Here is a 20049-nt window from a genome sequence, read left to right on the forward strand (position 1 = left end):
TAATTACAAGAAAAGTTTTATATTGTTTTACCAACATATTTGTTTTCGTGTAAGTGGATAACCCGGCACTGGCTTAGTTCGGCTTTTACGTTAACTATTACACAACATCCTGAACTTATGAGAGTAGTGTTAGTCTTGTAACTTGAGTCGTCGTATACGTTTTAATGATATATGGGCGTAAAAGCTCTTTTATCCCTTCTGTTAATACAATTAGCATAAACTACCATCAGCGCACTGGTTGCGAATGTCCGATGAAACCCTTGAATTTCCCGCGCCATCTTCGTGTTGCTCATCCCTTTGCACGAAAGCACAATTCTTTGCAATGAGTCTGTGGGTTGACAAATACCGACCAAAGGAGCTCGGCAAACTTGACTACCACTTGGAGCAAGCTGGACATCTGAAAAAGCTGGTTAGTTGAATGTTATCTGGAGTTTGTCAGGTTAGTAGCCTTTACTTCAGGAGTTTTGTTTGGTGAAAACTAGTTATTATGATTCGCATTGTTGTCAGCCATAGATCAGGATGGTAGCCTGGAGCCTAGCAAAATCCTTACTGTGAAATGCATGTGGGCATAGCATAAGAGCAGGAAAAGATATATATTTGGTCATTACTACTAATGTAAGAACCTCCATGATCATGAGAATAGACCAACTTACAGGTACAGGTAAGGACCACTTTCTGCAGAGCTACGGTACTGGCTGTGGCATTAGGGGCCCGAGTCATGAAAACTATGGTAACGAGATTTATTGGAGCTAAAAACGGGACATTGTTACATGTATATATATATATATATATATATATATATATATATATATATATATATATATATTAGTGGTAGGTGGGGGCGCTCACCATCCACTCACTCGATGTAGTGCTGCTGTCAGGTGTCTGCCCTTTCCACTCATCCATCCTTCTTTCTTTCCATCCTCTTCTGTCTTTCTTTCCTTCATTCGTTCCTTGTCCTGCCTGCCGGTGACTTTACCCTCCCACTTCTGTCTTTCCTTCCTTCATTCTTTCCTCTTCCTTCTGCCTGTGGATGACTCTGCACTGAGTGACAAGCCAAATGGTTTCCTGTACACCAGGAAACCATTTACTATGGTGGGTGGTAACCATATAATCAAATTCTGGCTCCTGGTGGTTTAGTGGGTAATTACTGTGCTCCAGTCAGATTGAGCCTGTGAAGGTTTATATCCAAGGGGTGGTTGGGGTTGATTGCTCATGTAATGCCACTCAGGGATGAGTGAGGCTGGTCACTCTCATCTTAAATGTCGGGACCAACTGCCTAGCCCCGGGCTCCTACGCTCCTCATGGGGCAATGTAGGAATGGATGATGGATGGAGGGATATATATACAGTGTATATATATATATATATATACACACAGTACATACTCACACACACACACGTTTTTATGTGTACAGTGCAGCACCTCGCCCTGAGGCTGCTCATCAAACACAAACGTCTCACGCAAATTCCGAACATACCATACAGTACGGTGAATGGGTCGACCAAAGTTACCGGTTAGTGTTACATACTTTATATTAACAATTAAGTATTTCATTTGGTTTGGATTATGCTTAATTTTACTATTTCAATATAATTTCATAAAAGAAACTCATGGTATATCTAATGTTACCGCAATTTTCTAAAAGTGAGACTTTTAAGATAATATGCTTAGAAAGAGGGACATTTAAATCACAATTTTAAAAAATGGGACAGATGTAAAAAAAGCGGACTTTTAAGATAATATGCTTAGAAAGTGGGACATTTAAATCACAATTTTAAAAAATGGGACAGATGTAAAAAAAGCGGGACTCCCGCCTAAAAGTGGGATTCTGGCCTCCTTATGAATACAACTGCTCCAACTTGAAGATGGTGTGTTGCTAGTTATACCAGAAGTTTTGATAGAGGTACTGTAGTTGTATTTTGTGAACCTTCATTGATATTTTACTTAGGTAATCCTTAAGGAACCAAAGGACCAACTTAAAAAAAAAAAAAAAAAAAAAACTGCCTTTGAGTTGATTCAGTGACTTAATCAATATGTACAGAAGTGCATTTTCAGATATGAAGATGATTCATCAATAAACAAGGAAAATATGATTACATATGGGATAGGATAGGTTTGGTTAGGTTAGTGTATGTTACATTAGGATAAATAGGATTTGGTTAAGTTGCAAAAATTTAGTTTAGGTTGAATAAATAGGCGCTTATCAGAGTAATTTTGTTCAAGTGGCTTTCTAAGATGGTGTCCATCTGTTTTTGGCCACCACAAGATGGCATCCATCTGTCTTTGGCACTGTTAGTGATTGTAAACAAACACCACTTTTTAACCCTATCAGGTTTCTGGGCCTGGCAAAGTATGCCTTTGTTAGAGTCAACTGCTGTCGCGCTGACCCACATTTTTGTGCCACAATGTTTTTCTTTGATCACTCTGTATAAATACACTTTTCATGATAGAATGTTGTTTTCGGTGTCATTTTAAAGCGGAATAGTTGTACTTTAGTATAGTATGTTCAAAAAAGGAAAACAAAGAAAATGAAACGTCAGAATGATGAGTTGAAAAAAGGCGAAAACCAAAAATTTTATACTTTGCCGTAGAAAAATGTTCAGAAAAAAAAAAGATAAATGTATGTAAATCTGGTTTAAACCAAACAAAACTACCGTACATTAAGTTACCTTTACAATGATGTATAGATTATGGTTATTTCTGCATTTTGTTGTGCGGTAAAGCAAAAGGAAAAAGAAGCACAATTTTTTTTTATGATTCTCGGCCTCATATTTGGTTTGCGATCATTTTCTTTTATCGGTCAGTGTAAATACACTTTTTAAGTTAGGATGCTGGTTTTGGTGTTATTTTGAAGCTGAATAGTTATACCTTATTGTAGTGTGTTCAAAAAAGGGAAAGAAGAAAATAAATCATAATGACAAGTTGAAGTTAGGTGAAAACCAAAAGTTTTATACCTTGGCTTAGAAAAATATTTGGCAAAAAAAAAAAAAAAAGATAAAGATATATAAATATGGTTAAACAAAGCAAAACTACAATAAACTACCTTTATAATGATATATAGTTTTCATTCATTCATTGCCAGATGCCATGTATCCCAAATGGGGTGGCCAAGGGCTTAAGAGTTAATTGTTTTACAGGGAGGGGCACTAATCCTCCACCAACCCCACTTGACACGTAGGGATGCCAACAGCATCTGGTGTTCCCAGGCGGTCACCCATCCAAGTACTAACCAGACCCAACGCTGCTTATAGTTAGTGGCAATTTATGCATGTTACTGTACGGTAAAGCCAAAGAAAAAACATGCACAATTTTCATTGATTCTCGGCCACATATTTACTCAGTGATCATTTTCTTTGTTCGGTCTGTGTAAATATAGTTTTCATGACAGAATGCTGGTTTTGGTGTAATTTTAAAGCAGAATAGTTGTACTTTATTGTAGTACCAGTATGTTCAAAGAAGGAAAACAAAGAAAATAAAAAATCAAAATGACCTGTTGAAGTTGGAAAAAACAAAAATTTTATACCGTGCTGTAGAAAAACATTCATCAAGAATAAAGTAATAAAAAGACAAAGCCATGAGTCAGACCAGCTGTGCAGTACCCACCAAGCACAGAACAACCATTCCATGATGTCACGGTTATCTCTTTGTTATGATGCGTAAACGCGATTTATGGTGAATATTTTACAAAGGTACTGTATCTTAAAATGACACAAACGCATCATTGGAATCTCAGAGGTTGGATTTGAAACGACGCAAAAACGCGTCATCAGAATCTCGAAGGGTTAAAAAGCATTCATCACTTTTCAAAGATGAAAACCATCAAAACTTGAAAACTCAGTCAGGAAATACTCAAACCATTCCCTTGAAGGACTAAAAGAAAAAAAAGAAAATGCAAACTAAGATGGTCTTATGTCTCCTTAAGAGTTACCTTATATTAGTTGTACAGGTATTAGCTGTATGTCAGTTTGTCAATCAGATCCTTAGAACGAGTTTGAATGTTTGTTCAGCTTGGAGTCTGTTTGAATAGCCTAAGTTTAGGGGCAGTAATTGTGTGTTCTGAGAGGGGGAGTTCCACTTCTTCACTGTGGTGGGAAACGAATCTTTCTGATTTCAATTTTGTAGTGTTGGACCTAAATTTAGTAACTGTGGCATCTGTTAGACCATGGAAGTATCCCCTTTAGTCCTGTTCCTCACAGGACCCCGAAATCTCTCCCTCTACCGAAATATCCCCATTTAGTTTTCCTGGTTACCACCTCCTCATAAACTTCCATAACAAGGGTAGCACCTATAGATTTTACAGTTGACACTTTTTTAACCCTTACACCGCGGGCTTGTTTTGCTTTGACTTGTGGCTCCCGCGGGCATATTCGCGCTCCGACTGACTCTCTAAAAATATTTGCCAAAAATCAGTTATTAGTCCTAGAATATTAAAATCACATATACTTATGGCACATACCTTCAGCTTTCTCCTTGGGTGTTTGTTGAGCCTTCGTCAAGTACCGTAGGACTTGTGGAGACCTCTGAAGTTGAGTAACGAAGTCTCCACTTTACACTTCCCGACAACTCGTAATATGATTACCACAGCCTGATATTATCACTAGAAACAATAATCTATGATTCTCAAATAGTTTGGAATCCATACTCCCCCCAAAAAACACTGTGAAAGCAATGAAAATTACGAGGGCATATGACCATCCCGCTTCCGATCGTTCGCCGCTAGTGTTGTCTATTATTCATAAAAACACTCACAGTTTATATTTCTGTTACTATAAAACACGTACATATATCTACAGTCTTTATCCATAAGTTTCCTTCGGTAATAGTAGTTTATTGTCACTGTAGGGATTCAATTTCTTTCAGTAAAATACTTAGCATTCACTTTCTCGTCCTGTATACTAGCATTGAGAGTGAATGTCACTTTCACCTTCACTCTCATAACTCATAGTATTCATACATGCTAGAGTGAAACTTTCATTTTCATTACTCCTAGGGTATATACTCGTATTCTTATAATACTACTCATTTACATTTCTATTTTACATTTTTATTTATGAGTAGTCTATCTATCTAGATAGATAGATAGATAGACTACTCATTTACATTTCTATTTACGTTCTCTATTTTATTTACGTTATTTACATTTCTATTTTATTTACAGTGTGTTATGCACTGTCACTTGAAGTAACTTATAAAACTATTTTCCACTGTTCACGTATATTTACATTCATTACTTTCACTTGCTGTTTACACATTATTTACAATTCCACTTGCACAGTTTTACTCAATAGAAAGATCGTAGTCACTCTTTTATCAATTGTCAGCCCTTTACCTCTTTCCACATGAGGTTTAGTAGGGGGTAAAGGTCACAGGGCCCTTTGCAGGGGGGTGAAAAGTGGTGAAGTTAGCAGGAGCAAACAGACGTACGGTACCTTCACATTGGAAGATGAGAGTGAACTGATAGGGGTGGGCCAGGGTGGCCTACCTAGGGAAATGCATTACTGCCAACGTCAGCCTCTTGACAGCAGCTAATATATAGCAGTGAAATGATTGGCAGGAAATCTAGACAATACATCATAAATTAGTTCCAGGTGAATGTAAATATCACTTAGGCTTCTCCCTTCCCTTCTTATATGTATATTTATTACGAAAATAGATTATACAGCATATTTCAAGGGAAAATAAACAGCGAAAATTAGCGAACGAATGCACGTGAGGTGTTGTCAGGTGATAATTAGCCAATTCCAGGTGTATGGCACTATCACTTACCTTATTTCTTTTTTGTATATATTATTTGGTATAAGAATAGTGCATAGGGCTTATTTCAATGGATGAAATCAGTGAAAAATTCCAGGGAAGATTTACTTAGCGTAGCACAGCCGGGCAGGTGAGAGGATAGGGTAATGGAGGGGGGGTAGGGAGGGGAGTCAAGAACGGGGAGAAATGGCTAAATTGGCAACAATGGATGGGAGTACAGATGAGATTAGGAGTGCTGACTAGTGTTGGACATTGGCAGTACTGATAGATGATACAAGCCCCCACTTGAAAGCCCGGGTGAATTCAAAGTAACACAGAATCACAAAAGTGATGCCCCACGGTATGATCCCTTGCTCCCAAGCGTCACAAAAGTGACACCCCGCAGTTAAGGGGTTAAACTTCAACTAATTTTGATTACTCTCTGTTTAAACTAAATTATCTAAATACAGTATTGCCAAATATATCTGTGTATTCTATTGCTCCCACAATGTTTCTTCAGAACCCGTTGTATTTGACTTTATATCCACACAGTTGAGTAACCTTAACCTTACCTTAGCTTTAAAATTTCCATTTTGGGTGAGTTTAATGTACATAATGTAGAATGGTTATTGCACTCTGCCAGGACTGACGATACTGGCCTAGGGTGTGATCTGTTTGCAGAATTGTTTAATCTCACGCAGTTGGTAAAGCAACCAACCAGAATACCAGATAATCCTAACCATAATGCCCATCTCTTGGATCTGTTCCTGACAAATAATCCAGATCAGTACTGGATAGAAGTACTGTCACCACTTGGATCCTCCGACCACAATCTCACGAAAGCCTTATTAGTTGTCTCCCCCAAACCTCTCTGTTCTGAACCTGTGAGGGTGACTCGATGGCACTTTGATAGGGCAGACTGAGATGGATTTAGAAATTATCTTGATGACATTCCATGGCAGTCTTTCTTCTCTAGTGATGCCAGTTCTACCCTGTCCCACATCAGTGACTTAATACTAGCTGGTATGGATTCATTCATACCAAGTCAGCAGTTCACCAAAAGATCAGACTCTCCCAAATGGTTTGATAGCATTTGTGCCAGAGCAACAGCCCAAAAGCCATCATCATATAATTCTTACTTAAAATGAAAAACATGTGAATCGCTGTCGATTTAAAATTGCAAGAATCCATGCAAAAGCGGTAATAAAACTCGCTAAATCAAACTTTCTTCAAAACCAAGCATCAAAACAACTTAACAGTCCTAATGACAATAGAATATTCTGGTCAGCTTTCAATTCTTTCAGTAACAACTTTAAACAAGTCATCACCCATTCCCCCACTAAATCTTCAGACGGTAACATTACTGTTGACCAGCATGGTAAAGCAAATATGCTTGCCAGTACATTTGCCAGAAATTCTACCTTGAGAGGATGTCAGCCAGAATGTGTGTGGGCCAGAACTTGACTCTCCTGAAATTGTTCCACTTAAAATACAGACTAGACACATAAATTCCCTTCTAGACAATTTACCAACCAACAAAGGTCCAGGCCCAGACGGAATTCCTCCACTTGTTTTGAAATAGTGCTCCCCAGAACTTGCCTCTCTTCTGGCTAAATTATTCAGACTATGCATACTACCGGGTATGTCTTCATTCCCTAATTCATGGAAGGGAGCCAATACCTACCCAATTATAAAGAAAGGAGGTTCCTCTGACCCTCTAAATAAGCTCATAGTTAAACACCTTTAATCCAACAACTTAATTCTTTAGACAAAATGGTTTTGGCCACGAAAGATGATATACTCAGTCTCCTGACTAATACCATCCATCAGCCAATTGACTAGCATGGAGAAACTCATGCAGTAGCCTTTGTTATTTCTAAAGCTTTTGACAGACTGTGGCACCATTCCCTGCTATTCAAACTCCCTTGCTGTGGACTACTGTAGCGTCTTTTGTTCCTCTGCTTTCCTCATATCTCAGCAACAGAAAATAAGCGTAAAAGTAGATTATGTATATTCCAATTTCCACTCAGTTAATGCTGGTGTGCCACAAGGATCAGTTCATATTTATAATCTTTTCTGTGTCACCCACAATTCCATCCATTGATAAGCAAATGACTCAATACTTCACAGTTCATTCACACTCAAACACCTACCGTATTTACAAAGTTTAATATCTCTAACGCTCATCTCAGTGCAGCCATCTCCATAAATCAAGACTTATTTAAGATCAATGAATGGGGACAATATAACCTAGTGTCATTTAATACTAGTAAAACCAAATAGTAGATGTTGGAGTGGCCCTGGTGAGAGAGGATAGTGTTTGGAAACTCCCTGTACTGTTGTTTGCAGATGATACTGTGTTGTTGAGTGAAGACGAAGGGGAGCTGCAAGGCTTGGTGGATGAGTTTGGGAGAGTGTGTAAGAAACGGAATCTAAAGGTGAATGTAGGGAAGAGTAAAGTGATGGTCTTTGAGAGAGGTGAAGTCAGTGAATGTACAGCGAGGTTGGATGGTGAGGAATTGGAAAATGTGAGTACGTTTAAGTACTTGGGTAGTGTGATGAGTAAGGATGGATGTTTGGAGGGTGAAGTGCTTGAAAGGGTACAGCAGGGAAGAAAGGTTGCTGGTTCTTTGAAAGCAGTGATAAGAAACAGGGAAGTGAGCATGGAAGTGAAAAAGTTACTACATGACAGTATTGTGATACCAACTCTAACATACGGAAGTGAAGCTTGGACGTTGTTGGAAGGACACAAGTCAAGAGTGAGAGCCGTGGAAATGAGTTATTTAAGAGGAGCCTGTGGAGTCACATGGAGAGACAGGCTGATGAATGAGGATATAAAGGAGCGTTGTGGTGTTGATGTGGATGTGATAGGAAGCATTATGAGGAACACACTGAGGTGGTTTGGCCATGTGAAGAGGATGGAGGGTGAAAGACTGACGAAGAGAGTGTATGTGAGTGAGGTGGAGGGGGAAAGAGGGAGGGGGAGGCCGAGGATGAGATGGAGAGATGGGGTTTAGAGGTATATGAGAGAGGGGGGTGTGAGTTGGGAGCAGGGGAGCGAAATGGCGGGGGACAGGGCGACTTGGAGGCGATTTGTTTGTGGCCACCCCAAACGGGATTGAGGCGTCTGGCAATAGATAGATAGATAGAAAACCAAATATATTCAGTGTAATAATAGGCAGATATTGCCAGACTCGTATATTACATTCAGTGCTACAAATATTTCCGTCTCCAAAAGTATTGAAATTCTCAGTGTTTTGCTTAACAGTGCCCTCAGCTGGACCTCCCACGTCAGATCACTTGCTAAAATCGCCTCAAAGAAATTTGGATTATTGTACAGAGTCTGTAACTTCGTTATTGACAGTCAGTTAGCTGTACAGCAATACCCTGATATACGATACCCCTAGATGCGATACCTCAGCTTAGCGATGGGGGTACAAATTGCACCAGACCCTGATACCCAATGGGCGAGCTCTGGTTTAATGATGGGCCCTCCGATGTTGTGCCCACAGACGACGGGACGAAATTTTGAATCGCGCGTGTTTCTGCAGCCAGCTAAGCCCGCCCGCCTCCCAGGATACACAGAAATGCTCACCCAGGCCCCATACCCATCGCTCACCCCGCGCTCACCCATATCGCTCTTCTCGTACTGGCCATCTCAGAGTGAGGATCTCCCTTACGCTCACCCACCACGTATCATATTGCACCACCAACATTATGCAAGTTGCTATTATAGTGCATTGTAACTGTGTTCGAGCAGTGTTGTGAGTAGAGCAGTGATTCTGATCATGTGTGCGGTGCAATATTGTGTGAATTTTAGCCAATATAAGTTTGATCATGTCTGGCAAGGTTGCCGCACGTGATGCTAGTGGAGGCCCTAGTCATGATGGTAAGCGTCCTGCTAGTGGTGGTGCTGGTGATGTTCCCACGAAGCGTGTCTAAAAGACTGCATCACCGGAGGTGAAATTGGAAATCCTTAAGCAAGACGACAAAGTCGAAGGTGCATGCTCTATCGCCTCAGCTCTCCACCTGGCCCAGTCAACTGTCTCCACCATCATCAAGAAGAAGGAGGCCATTGAGGCTGCTGCTGGGGAGTTGCAACCTTATCCACCTGCTGTATCACCCGCCAGCGAGAGCCTGCAATGAAGGAGCTGGAGCGGATGCTCCGCATGTGGGTGGAAGATCCGAACTGACGCAAGGCACCCATGAGCCAGGCAATTATTTGCACTAAGGCTTGCTGTGGGACGAGCTCAAGGTAAGGCGTGAGCTTGATGAAAGTGAGACCTTTAAGGCTAGCCATGGGTGGTTTGAGTGGTTTAAGAGGTGGGCAAATCTCCACCATGTGAAGATGTACGGTGAGGCAGCGAGTGCAGATACGGTGGTGGTGGCAGCATTTCCTGATGAGCTGAAATGCATCATCACAGGGGGTGGCTGTAGTGCAAAGCAGGTGTTGAATTTTGACAAGACTGGGCTCTTTTGGAAGAGAATGTCCTCCAAGACATATTTTGCAACAGAGGAAAGGTCTACACCAGGATTCAAGCTCTCGAAGGACCGGCTGACACTGCTGCTGGGGGGGCAACGCCGAGGGCAACCTCAAGTTGAAGCCGCTCCTAATCTACCACACGGAGAACCCCAGGGCTCTGGTGGGGTATGTTAAGGAGAACGTTGGGGTTATCTGAAAGTCGAACAATAAGGCTTGGTTGACTTCAGATATCTGTTCGTCATATTTTCACTCGTACCTGTTGTGTGCTGAAGAGGTATACATCTCGTGAAAATCTGGCGAACAGATTTCTCCTGGTGGTGGATAATGCGCCAAGCCACCCACCCGCAATGAAGGAATGGGCCAGCAATATTGAGGTGGTGTTCCTACCCCCAACACCACATCTTTGTTGTAGCCGGTGGACCAAGAGGTGATTCCTGCCATTAAGACCTACTACTTCCGCCGCACAATGAAGCAGGTGGTAAGAGCCTGTGACAGTGATGACAGAACAACTGTACAGCAGTTCTGGAGAGGGTACAACATATGCCACGCCCTGGAGAATATTACTGCAGCATGGGACGAGGTGAGCCAGGCGATGATGAACGGTGTGTGGCAGAAGCTATGGCCAGAGTGCGTGCACTCCTTCACCGGCTTGCCCGAGGGCGTGCAACCTATGCCTGTCCAGTGTGTGCAGCAGGACATTGTCGAGTTGTCACACGAGGCGGGCTTCGGGGAGGTCGATGAGGATGACGTGGAGGAGGTTCTCGAGAGCCACAGGGAGGAGCTCAGCAATGAGGAGCTCCTCAATATGGAGATTGAGCGGGCACACCAGGAGGCAGAGGAGGAGGAGGAGGTTGTGCGTGAGGTCTGAGCTCTCAACATCAAGATCCTGATGGAGATGCTGATGAACCTGGACAACTTATGAAATCACACAACCCCCTCCCAGGACGAAGCAGGGACACAACCAGTCGGCTTGAGGAGGGTATGAAAGTGTACATGACAATGGTGGAGGAGAGGAAGAGGGCGGCCAGACAGACAATGATCACAGCCTACGTTAAGCAGGCCCCCACCAGGCCAGCAAGTCGCACAGGATCTCCCCAGCCCTGGACGAGCAGAGCATCTCCCCAGCCGTCAACCAGCAGAGCATCTCCCCAACCTTCGACCGGCAAAGAAACACCAAGGGACACCTCCCGCCAAGGACGTGCTCGGCCCGTTGTACTGGACCTAATCTCCAGCCAATTGCCGTCTCCTGTCACCTGTGTCTCCACTAAGGCACTCTGCCACTCCATCGCTGCCTTCCTTGTCCCACCCTTCATCTCCCACACCACATCAGCCACTGTCTGTCTCCCTTGCCACGACGAGAGCCACCGCAACTGACTCCATCGCTACCTCAGCATTCATCGCAGCGGTCTCCCTCGCCACCTCACCGGACATCGCAGCTGTCTCCCACACCACCTCCTCTATCATTGCATCGCACTCCATCACCACCCCCAGAGCCATTGCATCGCACCTCATCGCCACCACCTGAGCCAGCGCATCATACCCCATCGCCTCCGCCTGTGTCATCGCATCACAGTCCATCGCCAACCCGCTCTGACTCTCAGATAGAGTTTAAGGGCTTTGAGGAGGAGGACTGAGTGTTGGGGAGCGCCACATGTCCCCTAGCCTCGGGGGGATAGCAAGGATGATGACCAGGACTGGACATGGACTTACAAGAAGTAAGTGGTGAGAGGTGTTTGATATTCTCTAACCTATTCCTTATGATTTTCAGGTTTTATTTGTTGCTCTCAGTGAGTTATTTACAGGTGTTAGGCTTGGGTTAGCTTCCTTGACAGCTGTTAGGCCATTTAGATTGCCTTTAAACCTGTTTTGGGACTCATCTGGGTGGGTTTTGGACATGGTTTTTGGGGAAACCCAAGGCTGGTAAATGGTCCACATTGAAATACGTGTTAAAAGTACCCCGATATACGATACCTTGCCTAACGATGGGGTTTTACCTAACCAATTAGATCGTTAAATCGGGGTATGCCTGTAATTTGTAAGAGTCACATGCACTCACAGCTAGAATATTGCTCACCCTTGTGGAATGGATGTGGAGAGGTTGGACTAAAATAACTAGACAGAATTCAGAACAAAGCTGTTGGAATTATTCATAACCCTGCTATTACAAATAAACTACCTCCCCTTCAAGTAAAATGGAATGTTGCCTTCCATGTTCTGTTTTACAGATACTTTTATGGCAAATACTCAAACGAAGTTGCGTGCATTGTGCCATCTCCCCATGCCTCCCTCATGCTACACGGGCATTTGGAAACTGTCATGATTGGAATGTCACACAGCCATATTGCAGAACATCTGCCTAACAGAATTCTTTCATTCCCCGAAATGCATCTCTCTGGAACTCGCTTCCCCGGTGTTTCCCCCCAAATTTCAATCAACAGCTGTTCAAGTCCAACTGTTACAGATTTTTTATGAATGGAGGGTGCCAGTAGTCTGGTGTATGGATTGTATTTTTATTCGTTTGTTTTTCCTTCCTGTGTTCAATCATTTAAAGAAAAAAAACAGTGATCATCACAAATGAAAAGTGGAAATTGACATGGCATGTTGTCTTTCATGGACAATATGAGAAGACATAATTCAGATATGGCAACAGTGGTGTCCATGAAACTGCGGAAGAGTCAGCTGATCAGAGTATCAGATGGTGGGATGAAGTCGGTAAAGATGCTGGTCATGGACAACCAGTAGGTTACGTTGGAGAAAAATTGGGGATAAAAAGCCTTAATACATGGACAATCCATTCATAGAACAGAAGCCAGTGGCGGCACAGAATGACTGCCTATTACTGCTTGTCTGTCACACAGTGTTCCAGGTACAGAGCCACCTTTTCATCTTTGATCAATCTTAGCCTGGTTTTTTTTGACTTGCCACAGCCAAGGTCAGTGAACCTTGTCCATTGCAGACGACACATGGTGGACAGCCATAACCTGGATAAGAAGGAGGCCATGAGCTCACAACAAATGACACAGATGATGCACACTGGACAGCCACAACATGGATAAGGAGACCATGAGTTTACAGCAAATGGCACAGACAACGCATGCCACAGCCTGGATAAGAAGGAGACCACAAAAGAGTTCACAACAAACAGTGTATTTCTTACTGCCAACAGAACTACCTTGACTATTGTGGATGTGGGCCAGGTGAGTATTTTTGCATTGGGTATTTCATTCCTCATCTTTCATGAGGAATAAGCAACTGCCATCTAATTTGCCTTCGCGTCTGCGCCTCTTGTTTAAAAAAAAAAAGTAAATAAATAAATAACATTCCATTGTCATTAACACATTTCTTTATATTGGAAAATTTTCTGAGACTAATAAAACATAAAAAGATTGGGAGAGAGAGAGAGAGAGAGAGAAAATGACCACAGTCTAATACAGCAGAAAATGCACTCTACATCCAGGATAAACTCCACAGAGAAGGAGATAGTGGAGCTTTGGACAGAAACTGTGAGCTTGGACTATGACAAATGGATCTGGTGACGAAACGTGGTGTCCACAGCTCTCCTGTGGCAGCAGAACTGGATTGCCAGTGTTGCTTGTTCTGCACATATGTCCCTGTGTGATAAGGCCTTAAGATTCAAATTTAGGAGACGTACCAAAAGTAGCTTTTCAGATTAGGTATTTTCTTTCCTTGTTGTTATCTATACTGTTCCTTTTTTTTTTCTTTTTTTTCCAGCATAATATAAGTTAGGATAGATTGGGTTTCTGCATGGCAACTCTTATTTGCAATAACATTTACACCAGTCCTAGAAGGATTGGAAGAGATAAAATCAGTATTTCTGGTGATACCTGTAAACTAGAATTTTAACATTTTGGGATCCATGAAAGACCTTTGGATTATACAGTGAACTGAAAGAGGCCAAATTTGACTGTAATATAATGTGTTGATATATTAATTGTAATATTGTGTAGTTATAATCAGAGTATTTTACTAGTCTTTTATATAGTGAAGATTTATCCTGTAGCCTATGCTATACTCTACAACATAACTGCAACATAACAGATGCTCATGAAACACTCAGCCATTTGAAGTTCACTTCAGGTATTTGTGATTCTCAGTGACACATTGGCATACTTAGGCAGTAATATTACAGTGACAGTAATATGAGACTGTACAGTATCACTGTATTCATGTCAGATGTTGGAGTGGTTATTAATGTTCAGTTCCATGAGGTGTTAGCATAAGAGGTTGGTTAAATTAGTATCGTTTATAAAGGCTTCAACATGCTTGCATGCATCAGCCTTGGTCACCTAGTGGTGGCTGTCCATGCTGCTTGATCTCTGGCAACCTCCCTATTTAGTCCCATATTCCAGAGGTCACACTCTGTGACCTCGTCCCAGGTCTTTTTCGGTCTGCTTCTCACAGCCGTACCTCCGATATTCACACTTCTCACTTTCCACACCCTATTGTCATCTTCCATCCTCTCCTAATGGCTAAACCACCTCAATCTGTCCCTCTTCATGACAGCACCAATACACTCCATTCCCATGCTTCCTCTCAACTCTGCATTTGTAAACCTAGCCCTTCCAGGCCTTGCATTCAAGGACACATTACATATACATCTAATTGTTGTCATTTTCATATGTTTGAGGCTATGAATATCCTCTTCCTTTGTTGCCCAGGTCTCACTACCATACAACATTACTGTACTTCCTAAACATGCTGCAATCAAAGATCCTTCAGCATGGAGCAAAAGCCTAGTCAGGGTCAGGAGATGCAACAGCTCCCTGAACTTCCTCCAGCCACTACTTACCCTAGCCCTAGAGCTAGCCCCAGCCCCACATTCAACATATGTCTGCCAAATAGCAAAATTCTTCCACGCGCTCAAGAGACACCAACAAGATCAATCCTTTCATGCCTGACAATCTGCATACTGTATGCTCTTCCTGACACACTGCACACATGATATCACCATTATCTTGTGGTCTACCTTTAATACCACTATATCTCTTATGCACCTACTTATCACAAATACTGCACAAGATGGAGTTACTTCCCACACCATTGTGGCAAAAGGCCCATAGACACTCAACTTTTGCTTTGACAGTTCTCTACCATCACCAGCCATAGGTATCATCACTTTTGTTTTATCCACATTTACTGTAAAACCCTTGCACACCATTCTGTCTCCCCCTTTCCTAAATCTTCCCTCCACCTCCCTTCCATTCTCAGGAGTCAACACCAAGTTTTCAGCATACAACATCTCGCATGGGAGTCAATTTCTGGTCACGTGGGAGAGCTTCAAGTACCATGACAAACAATAAGGGGCTCAAGACTGATTCCAGATGCATGCCAGCATTCGAAGAAAACTCATCACCCAATGCACCATTCACTCTTACATAAGTGTGATCGCCCACATACATATTCATAACCACTCTCACCAGCCACTCCTCAATTCCAAGCTTTCTCATTGCCCACTTCCCCTCCTTCCTAGGGACTCTGTCAGGGTCCTTCTCCAAATCAACAAAAACAAAGTGTAGATCCCTCTTCTTTCATATACCTTTTTCCTGAAGCTGGTGGACAGTGAATATGGCAGCAGTAGTCTAAATTAATTTACAAGAAAGTGTGTATAAGTAATTTGTGTAAATCTCAATGTTGAGTGAAAACCTGTATGTAAGTCTGAGCTCTTGAGTGATTTTTCATGAGTGAGAATGTAGTAATAAGTGAACTACTGAATCGTGGAAATCAGAGAGAAGTTTAGTGACATATGAAGCAACTATTCAGAAAGGCTGCAGAAAAAGAAATACATTTGCTGTTGGCAGAAACTTGAACTCTGGCATGACAGTATTTCTGACAGTTGTCTTTTTCCTGTAGTTCAGTTATTACTTTCCCTTGCCCCAGACCTTTAACAGATTTAATGCTTAGGTTAGCTTATAGTACTCGCAAGTAACATACAGTGCTGTATGTATGTGCCACATTATCTTGTGCTCAGAGTAATGATAAATTTTTTTTGTGTTTTCCACAAGGAATGTCATTTTAACTACTATTTAGCCACATCTTGTAACAGAATACCGGGAGGTGGTAGCTGAATCAGTAGAGAGGCGGCCTGTGGTCCTAATGGACCCAGGATCGAATCCCGGTTGGGACAGGGGACTGTTAAAGGATTTGAATTTCATAAAAAGGAGACTTTACTGATCTACCAGAAGACCCGTTGATGTGTCGTAATAATACCCCCGTTAGTACCAGAACACAAGTCCTGTATGAGACAGCCCTAGCACGTATTCAGTATGGACGGTGGGTGTTAGTGTCAAAGTGGAGGTGTTTAGGAGGACTACTGGGCCTTGGAATGGGCCCTGAAGCCTTTGCCCAGAGTTGGACATGAAAAGAAAAAAAAAAAAAAAGTGAGGAATTCTTTGGTAGTGGAAAATTCCAGTGATCCACCCTTCTGTCTCACTTCCCCTCACCTCACTGCATACAGTACAAACACACAAATGTTCCATCTCTGTTTAAGGCTGAAAACGGTCCGGTCCAGGCCAAAACTGTAAAATCTTCATGATAAACACAGTTTCAGTTTATGGGAATAATTTATTTGCATAGTTCATGACACTGTGAGAAGCAAGACTTTCCTGAAATTGTGGTAAAATTTTAAAGTTATTAATATATTGAGGTTTTTGGAGTAGCTATGATATTCAGGTTTTGTCCTTGGCTAGTATCTTTGTGTGCAAAGAAATAACATTGAATGATCTGGAAAGAAAATTTTCTATATCATTATTTTCATTTTAGGTTGAATGTGGAGACTTCCCTCATCTGCTGGTATATGGGCCATCAGGAGCCGGGAAGAAAACCCGAATTATGTGTCTACTGCGGGAGCTGTATGGGCCAGGAGTGGAGCGCCTCAGAATTGAACATCAAAATTTTCAAGTATGTACTGTATTACAGAAAGTATTATGTTGCCTCCAGTACTTGCTTTGCATTAAGTGTTGAATGACCCCCAAAATGTCATGGTTCTAAAAACACATTCTTTGTGTCAAGACTCCCATACCATTGGTCAGTATTATCAAGTGACACCAGAATTAACTGTGGTATTTTTGCCTTTGGTGGTAGAGAGGGACACCTTTATGTGGTGACAGTTCACTGGTTTCTCATCCAGATGAGCCTGTGGCCACAACAACAACAAGCACAGTGGATCCAGTCTCATGGCTATTTATGGTTGCAGACAAAATCTGTGGTACTTGTCTGCCTATTGCCAGACGCCTTAATCCCATAAGGGGTGGCCACAAACAAATTGCCTCCATGTCACTCTGTCCCTTGCCATTTTGCTGCCCACCCCCCAGCTCACACCCCCTTCTCATATTCTTCTTTACTTCATCCCTTCTTCTCATCCTCAGCCTCCCCTGCCCTCCCTCCACCTCACTCACATACACTCTTCTCATTAGCCTCTCACTTTCCATCCTCTTCGCATGGCCAAACCACCTCAGTGTATTTCTCCTAATATTTTGTATCACATTACATTACATTGCGGCTTCAGTTCCTCATTTGTCAGCCTGTCCTTCCATTTAACTTCACATACTCGTCTCAGATAACTCGTTTCCACTGCTTTTACTCTTGTGTCCTTCCAACAAGGTCCAAGCTTTGCTTCCATGTGTTAGTGTAGGGATCACAATACTATCATGCAGCAACTTCTTTTTACTTCCATGCTCGATTCCCTATTGGTTATCACTGCTGTCAGAGAACTAGCAACCTTTCTTTCCTGTTGTACCTTTTCAAGCACTTAACCCTCTGAACTTCCATCCCTATTCATCACACTACCCAAGTACTTAAATGCACTCACATTTTCCACTCTTCATCCAACCTCACTGTCCATTCAGTGACTTTATTTCTCTTGAAGACCATTACTTTACTCTTCCCCACATTCACCTTCAGATTCTTTTTCTTACACACTCTCCCAAACCCATTCACCAACCCTTGCAGTTCCGTTTTGTCTTCTCATAGTACAGTATCATCTGCAAACAACAGGACAGTAAGGTACCAATAGCTGCTCTCTCTCATTAGGGCTGCTCCAACATCCACTGCCATACCTTGTACCCCATTTATAGTCCCATCCATATACAGATTGAACAACCGTGTAGATATGACACATCCCTGTTTCAATCCAACATTCAAATAGAAAAATTCACTCATTTCACCATCCACACGCACTGCAGCCTTAGCACCCTCTAACATACTCTTCGTGGCATTCAACAGCTTCCCATTTACTCCATGTATTCTTAATATTTTCCACACTTCGTGTGTATCTACTGTCATTTGCCTTCTCCAAATCCATGAAGACTGCACACAACTTCTTTTCCTTCTCTAGAAACTTTTCCACTGAAGACCTATGGATGAATATCTGATCTACAGAACCTCTTCCCTTCTTAAATCCTCCTGTTCTGCTCCACCTAATTCCTCTGTTATATCCCAAACTATGTCAATAAGTATCGTACCATATACTTTTCCTGTTACACTAAGAAAACAAATGCCCATTTGATTACCACACACTTCTTTTTCCCTTTTTCCTCTGTACAGGGAAATAGTTATACCTGACTTCCAATCCTCCAGGACTCTACCTTCCTCCCAGGCCAATCTGCACATCTTCCATATCCATTCTATTACTATCTCTCCCCCATGATTCAGCATTTCACCACATACTCCATCAATTCCTGGGACTTTCCTCATTTTGACTTTCATCATTGCTTCCACTACTTTCATCCAACTGATCTTTTCCTCCCATCTCACCTTGCATCATCTTCCAGCCATTCCCCAGCTACTTATACTTGCATTACCTTCATTTAATAATTCCTTAAAGTGTTCTCTCCATTTGCCACTTTTTGTCCCTTCTCGACCGTCAGTCTACCTCACTCCCCCACTAACATCTTTATCACCCTGTCTAACTCTCTTTACATCCTTCCAGAACATTTTCTTACATTCCCTTCACTTTACACTCAAATTCCTTCCAAATTCCTTCTCCACTCCCTTCTTACTTTCTCTTGTTAATCTTGTCATCTTTCACTTCCTGTCTGCATATAACTCTGTCTTCTTTCTGTCAACTTCGTCCATGCCTCTATTTCTCATCCAATCATTATGTGTTTTCTTTTTTTGTGCCACAGCTTGTCTTACCTCTTCATTTCACCATGCTGTTCCTTGCACCTCCTTTCGTCTTCTCTTCACACCACCTCACGTGCTGCACAGATTTTTTCTGTGAATATCTTGCACACACATTCCACCTCCCCCATCTGCTTCAAATCATATTTACCCAACTGCTCCTCCACTTCTCTCTTATATTCCGCTTATTTCCCAACCTCTTACAACCATTCAGCCGTCCTTGTATGGACTACGGTACTTCCTCCTGTCCTCTCCTTATATTCATCCATTGCATTTGTACCTTGACTTTCACCACCACCAAGTGGTGGTCAGAAAGTCCACTCTCCCAACTTCTGTATGCTCTTGCATCCATTACATACCTTCTCATCCTTTTGTCCACACACACAGAATCAATCATTGCCTTCTGTTCATTCAGTTCTTGACCCTCCCTTCTCATCACATGCTGCAAATATCTGTGTATGATTTATGCCTAAAGAAGGTAAGGGCTGTCACCATCCCCCTCCCCACACAAATGTCTACTAGAGCACTGCCATTCTCATCCACTTCTGCAGGCACACCGCACTCACCAGCTGCTCCATCCACATTCACATTCCCTACTTTTCCATTGATATCTCCAAACAAATACACACTTTCTCATTCCTCTCGAACTTTTCCATGCATGCTTCCACATTTGCCCAGAATTTTTCTTTCAC

At 42.1% G+C, this 20049-nt stretch overlaps 1 protein-coding gene across 1 annotated transcript in view; it reads left to right on the top strand.

Moving 5' to 3' along the window:
* Nucleotides 1–284: 284 nt before the first annotated feature.
* RfC38 (replication factor C subunit RfC38) overlaps nucleotides 285–20049 on the top strand; it is a 59750-nt gene continuing 39985 nt past the window's right edge. Inside the window, exons 1-2 of the mRNA XM_080283458.1 lie at nucleotides 285–409; nucleotides 17000–17137. Coding sequence (XP_080139584.1) covers nucleotides 323–409; nucleotides 17000–17137 — 225 coding nt within the window. The 5' untranslated portion in view covers nucleotides 285–322. The remainder of the gene's footprint in view (nucleotides 410–16999; nucleotides 17138–20049) is intronic.

This window comes from Coenobita brevimanus, chromosome 97 (genome assembly GCF_032717465.1).
Source record: "Coenobita brevimanus isolate Jiangsu-jjx chromosome 97, ASM3271746v2, whole genome shotgun sequence".
Classification (NCBI taxonomy): domain Eukaryota; kingdom Metazoa; phylum Arthropoda; class Malacostraca; order Decapoda; family Coenobitidae; genus Coenobita; species Coenobita brevimanus.